The sequence below is a fragment of the Lynx rufus genome, unplaced genomic scaffold, assembly GCF_022079265.1.
Source record: "Lynx rufus isolate CCGP_SWC_20201006 ecotype Redwood Valley unplaced genomic scaffold, mLynRuf1.p SCAF_7, whole genome shotgun sequence".
Taxonomy (NCBI): domain Eukaryota; kingdom Metazoa; phylum Chordata; class Mammalia; order Carnivora; family Felidae; genus Lynx; species Lynx rufus.
Window position 1 is genome coordinate 32,283,480 of NW_025814889.1, and position 5,951 is coordinate 32,289,430.

The 5,951-nt window shown below is 45.1% G+C and overlaps 1 protein-coding gene across 1 annotated transcript; it reads left to right on the forward strand.

The window, feature by feature from the left end:
• Positions 1-290: 290 nt before the first annotated feature.
• On the forward strand, positions 291-5,600 carry GJD4 (gap junction protein delta 4). The gene is made up of 2 exons (XM_047067188.1): positions 291-2,261; positions 3,691-5,600. Exons 1-2 carry the CDS (start codon positions 2,198-2,200, stop codon positions 4,734-4,736), a joined length of 1,110 nt encoding a protein of 369 aa, XP_046923144.1. The 5' UTR covers positions 291-2,197; the 3' UTR covers positions 4,737-5,600.
• The last annotated feature ends 351 nt before the right edge of the window (positions 5,601-5,951 follow it).

The window sequence follows — 5,951 nt, forward strand, 5'->3', positions numbered from 1 at the left end:
ATCTTGCTTCTGGCAGCCACTGGGGTTTAAATTTCCAGGCAGAGCAAAAATATCTTCTAGCAGGAAAAAGGCTAAGAATGGAAATGACACGGACTTAGAGAAGCAAGATGAAAACAGATAAGGGTGGAGAGAGACAGGCAGTGTTACCTTTTCAGAAGATGCCATGGGAGCAAAGGGATAGACAAAGGGCAGGAACCCAGAGGAGTAGACCCTGAGATGCGTAAGTAATACTTTGTTTTTATTTTATTAATTTTTAAATTATTTTAAAAAATAGTTATTTTGGGGAGAACACAAGGTGGGGGAAGGCAGAGAGAGGGGGACAGAGGACCCGAAGAGCGCTTTGCACAGACAGGCTCACAGCAGTGAGCTGGGGCTTGAACTCACAAACCTCAAAATCATGACCTGGGCCAAAGTCGGAAGCTCAACCGACTGAGCCACCCAGGTGCCCCGATTCTTTATATTTTTAAATCATTTTAATGTCTGTGATTTTATTTTGTATATCACAGCGACTCGGTGTAGGCAAAGAACGCATTTTTTTTCTGCTTTACTGATGAGAAAACTAAGGCATCAAAAGCTATAGTGATTTACTTGAGGTTGTAAAATTCTATTTTATTCTGCATTCAGAATAGGTTATTTTATATCACACAGCAAAATTCAGAAATTAGTTTCCTCATATTTCAGATTTTAAGCAGTATCACAAACAGTCTATTAGGAAGCAAAGATATTTTCCTTTATTTTATACTGGAACCACATGGCTATTTCAATATTTTTTACTTAACTACAATTTCTCTAAATTTCATTGTTCATGTTGAAGCATTTGACTAAAATATAGCAAAACTACTGTGCCTTTTAAGGGGGTCAAAATGTTTTCTGTGGGTGGAAATGTGTCATGTGAATAAAGATGAAAGTAGCTTTGTTGTACTCCTCTTCTGGGAATCTTTTTAGGGATATTACTAAAGTCAAGAATAGATCAGAAATGAAGAAAAGATGGGAATAAAAGAATAGCTTTCATGGAAAATTGAAATCATTCCTTTTAAAGTTCACAATTTCCAGCCTGATGATAGATCCCCAGCCTTGCAAGATGGGTTCCTCCTAGCTATAAAGGTGACAGCCACGAGAGGATTTTGATGCAACTGTGATTGATGTCAGCAGGTCCAGACGGTGATACTTTATTACAAATTTAATGGACATTTATTAAGCTGATTCAACGGGAGCAGCCCTGGCTAGATGGGGTTGGGAGAGACAAAAGGAAGACACAATCTATGAAGGTGTTGGGGGCCAGTTAGGGATGGAAATTCCAGTGATTTGAGTTGTTGCACACCCACTACATGCTAGGTGCTCTCAACATCATCATTTTGTGTCTTCCTCCCACAAACCCTGAATGAAACAGCATGATTCTCCCTAGTGCAGGGATCCTGATCCTTATGAGGATATGTAGGGAGATTCAGTGACTTCCCCCACTGACCAGGTAGCTGCCCCAGGCTTTGTACCCAGGCCTTTTGTATCCAAGTAAAAAGCTCTCATCACTCACCCAAACAGGAAATAGCTAGAGAGTCACTGAGTCACAGCCTAAAGTTGGGACACATGTCTGAGATGCAGACTTATGCTTTTATCCATGGTGTAGGAATTCAGAATGAGGGCCAGACCCTTGCATGCCAGAGTTAAGATGGCTTATGCTTCATAGAGAAGACAAAACATGAATATTTTAATGCTTCTTTAACAGGTGAAGGGGTTATGGAAATGTTTGCAAGGAGAAAACACCTTTTTAGTGGCGAAATTTCCTTGGCCAGTTAACAGAACTGTTTCTTTCTTGGGTTAAATGTAGTAGCTTCTATTATATCCTGAAGCATCTGGCTCTCCCAGTAGAGACATGTGAGCACTGCCACGGGCCTGGAATGTCCCAAGAGGGTAAGAATAACCCACAATGAGAGACGACTCCTGCTGTCTTCTGGTCACTGCAGTTGTCAAGAACGCTTTGCCTCAGAGGACAGCTCAGGGCTGTCTCAACTCAGAGATGGAAAAATCGCCCACCACCCACCCCGTTCCTGGGCTCCAAGCTTTCCTTTTATATCTGCAGCTCTCACCTTTAAGTCTTTTGTAGGGAAGATACATTTATTCCAGCAAAGATTTTCCACTTTCTTGGAGAACACAGGCTTCCGATGTCTCCAACAACCTTGAGTCTGTGACGCTAGGAGGCATGGAACGTTTGGACCTGCTGGGATTCCTTCTCATCACCTTCAATTGCAACATGACCATTGTGGGTAAGTATAGGAAACAGCTCCAAAGCTCTTGTGTTTTTGTTTTCATTACTTTGCCTGGCCTGTTTATTGCATGAAGAAAGGGAGCTGTGTGCTCAAGCTTTACTTTTAATCGCGCCACAGCTCTACCATCATTTAAGGAAGGCTTGGATGTGAGTGTTCTCTGCTGGGGCCTGTTCTTGCTGACATTCAGGTACTGAGCCTGAAGGACTGAAGCAAAAGGAAGTAGTATCTTTGTGTAACTCTTCTCTGGCTACTTTATCAGGAGAAGGAACAGTATAGTAAAAATTAAAGAGAGATTAATGCCTTGATTACACTTTCTTCCTGTTCATCTTTTTCTTGAAGTTTAATTTGTAAAAGATTAGTAATTTCTCTTGTGTATTTCAAGCCAGATCCAAAGTTTAGTTTATTTTTTTAAGAAAGTAATAAATATTTCTGAGTTTGATGCAGATGTATTAAATTTTCAGAGAGGTATGGAATTCCTGGAAAAAGGAATTGAGTAAGGGATTAAAATATACCCATGAAGTGGTTGATATTTTTCTTACTCATTGTTTTGTAGAATTTAAACAAAGTCAACTTGGTCTTACAAGTTTGAGTCAATGACCTGATCACATAATTCTATTCTTTGAGTTTAACTGCCTTTGTTTATAACAGTGCTTTTTCTGATGTCAGGTGATGTTTTCTGCATCTTGTCACAAAACAAAATATTTGCAGATTATTTTAACTGAGTCTTAAACATGTTAGGAAAGAGTTAACTCATGACATGAAAATTGGACTTGAGGTTATTTTGATTTCCTAGGTTGGTCTCATTTATTCATGATAAATTGAAGAAAGAGGAATCTCAATATATCATAACAACTGGAATAGAAGGAAAAGGAATTCTGAGTCACTGACAAACCTGAAAAGTTGAATATTGTTAAAGGAATTTGATTCCAAGGACCATAAAGCAACAGTAAAGATCTTGTGGACCACTATCATAAATAAAGACCACTAAATTAAAATTAGCAGCTACACACAGTTACACAAATGTGCTAACAGCCTTTCAAAAGCTTATTATCTATAGAGAATAAGATCTTATTTCCATCATTAATTTGCTCAGCTCAACTTTCTTTCTAGAAGCTTCAGTCCGGGAGACATTACCACAAATCTGAATTAGTGGAGTCAAATCAAACATCTTTAGTCTCTAACACTTCTTTAAAATCTCAAAGCCTTTAACAAACAGCTAGCCCAGCACAGCGCCTGACACACTGCAAGTGCTCCATAAATATTTGGCAGATGAGCTAAGTAGCAGACGCTGTAGCGGTGACTAAAATACATGCTTACTGACCTCTCAGTTCTCCAGCCTCCACCCTGTAAATACTTAAGACATGGTGTTGGGTGGAAATGTGTTTGTATGCTGGTGATGGTGCCCTTCCTGCTTCCTCCTTTCTAGGGAAGGTATGGCTTATCTTCATGATACTGCTGAGGATGGTGGTGATCATCTTGGCAGGCTCCCCCGTATACCAGGACGAGCAAGAGAGGTTTGTGTGTAACACCCTGCAGCCAGGATGCGCCAATGTTTGCTACGACATCTTCTCCCCGGTGTCCCAGCTGCGGTTCTGGCTGATCCAGAGCGTGTCCGTGCTCCTCCCTTCTGCCGTCTTCAGCGTCTACGTGCTGCACAGGGGGGCTGTGTTGGCCGCCCGCGGACTCTGCGGGCCGGACGGCGGTCCTGGGGGCCCTGACCCCGCTGACCTGAGCCCCGGGGACAGGGAGCGGCGCCTCCTGACCGTGCCAGACTTCTCCTCTGGCTACATCGTCCACCTCTTTCTTCGGATGCTGACCGAGGCAGCTTTTGGTGCCTCGCACTACCTCCTATTTGGATTCTTGGTCCCAAAGAGATTCTCTTGCACGCACTCTCCCTGCACCAGCGTGGTGGACTGTTACATCTCTAGGCCCACGGAGAAGTCCATTATGATGCTTTTCATGTGGGCGGTCAGCGCGCTGTCTCTGGTGCTCAGCGTGGCGGACCTCGTCTGCAGCGTGCACAGGAGGGCGAGCGCGCGCGGGCGCGCAGCCGCCCCTCTCCCCCGGCCACGGCCTGCGCGGAGCCTGGGCTCGAGGCCAGGTCAGGTGGCCGGCGGCGGCGGTGGGTGGGCAGAGGTGGGGGCGTCCGTCCACCCCGGCCCGTGGGCTGCAGGGGAGCGTGCAGACAGCCCCAGCCGCAAGTCCGCCGCATCAGGGCGGACGGGACTTCCTGATGAAGAGGACAGTGAGGTGATGTCCTCAGCCAGCGACAAGCTGGCCGTGGCTTGCAAAGAGCCGGGGAGCAGGCCCCACAGAGAGGCCTCCGGGGACCCAAGGGACGAGTGTCCCACAAGGTCAGAGGAGCACCCCTTAGCGCCTCAGAGCCGGCTGGCCCGGCGCTGTCCGTCCGGTCAGCTGCAGCCCCCCGACCGGCCCGCCAACCCGAGATCCAGAAAGTCCGAGTGGGTCTGAAGAGGGAACGCCAGGCAGCCGGGGGCCGGGGGGCGGAGGGGGGTGCATAGTCCAGTACAAACGGAGACCTGGCCCACGAAGATGCACATCCTCTTCGGCCCATGAGAAATCCTCATCAACCAGCGGAGAGAAAGGCGAGCCGGCATGGGACACATGGACTTTGTGCGGGACTCAAATCCTCAAGATACAGATTTCATGTACATAATACTTTCTCTTGACCAAAGCACTTGACATTGTGCTTTTGACAATGTGACTGGAGGCTAAAATGATTAATTAGAGAGTGTCAGGTGACTGATTAATGTGACACTCTTGTCCTTCACCATAGTATGTGCTTAATGTACAGCACGTTGCCTTACATTAATAGAGCTCATTCATGTGAGTTATTATAGAATTCTTTATTTTGTTTTTGTTCTTCTATTTGGATAAAAGGGGCACTGTTACGCATGTCTTTAATGCTGACAGCTCAGAGCTTGGAGCCTGCTTTGGATTCTGTGTCTCTCTCTCTCTGCCCCTCCCCTGTTCACGCTCTCTCTCTCTCAAAAATGAATAAACTTAAAAAAAACATTAATAAGGGTTAATTTATTAGACTCTTCAATTCTGCTAACTGCCTAAGCATGGGTTTTGATAGGATGAGAATGGTGAGAACAGGACAGGATTAGTCTCACAGGAATGGAAGCTAAAGAAGGACATTAGCTCAGGTCTTTGGACGTAGTGTGGCTGGAGAGAAGAAAAAGGTGACAAGAGTGAAGAGAACTGACTGAATTGGGTCTAGAACCCAAATCTCTTGTACTTTGAGAGAGTCCTCTAATTACGATCATTTTGTTTTTTTTTTTTAATTTTTTTTTTTTAACGTTTATCTATTTTTGGGGCAGAGAGAGACAGAGTGTGAACAGGGGAGGGGCAGAGAGAGAGGAAGACACAGAATCTGAAACAGGCTCCAGGCTCTGAGCCATCAGCCCAGAACCCAACGCGGGGCTCGAACTCACAGACTACGAGATCGTGACCTGAGCTGAAGTCGGACGCTTAACCGACTGAGCCACCCAGGCGCCCCAAATTACGATCATTTTTGATAAGAATGGCTCTTAGGTGGTTTAAGTGTCCATGTGTGTGCATGTTGTGGTGGAGCTCTTTTGTCTTTGCAAGGTAAGAATGGCTCATTAGATATTGTGTAACTTTCTAGGAACTTTAATTCAGAAGTCTTCCCAGGTTAATGTC

Bases quoted from the DNA above. Each gene is read 5' to 3' on its own strand.
- GJD4 (XM_047067188.1), top strand. From the start codon at position 2,198: ATGGAACGTTTGGACCTGCTGGGATTCCTTCTCATCACCTTCAATTGC. The intron at 2,262-3,690 runs GTAAGTATAGGA...CCTCCTTTCTAG, and splicing joins TTGCAACATGACCATTGTGG to GGAAGGTATGGCTTATCTTC.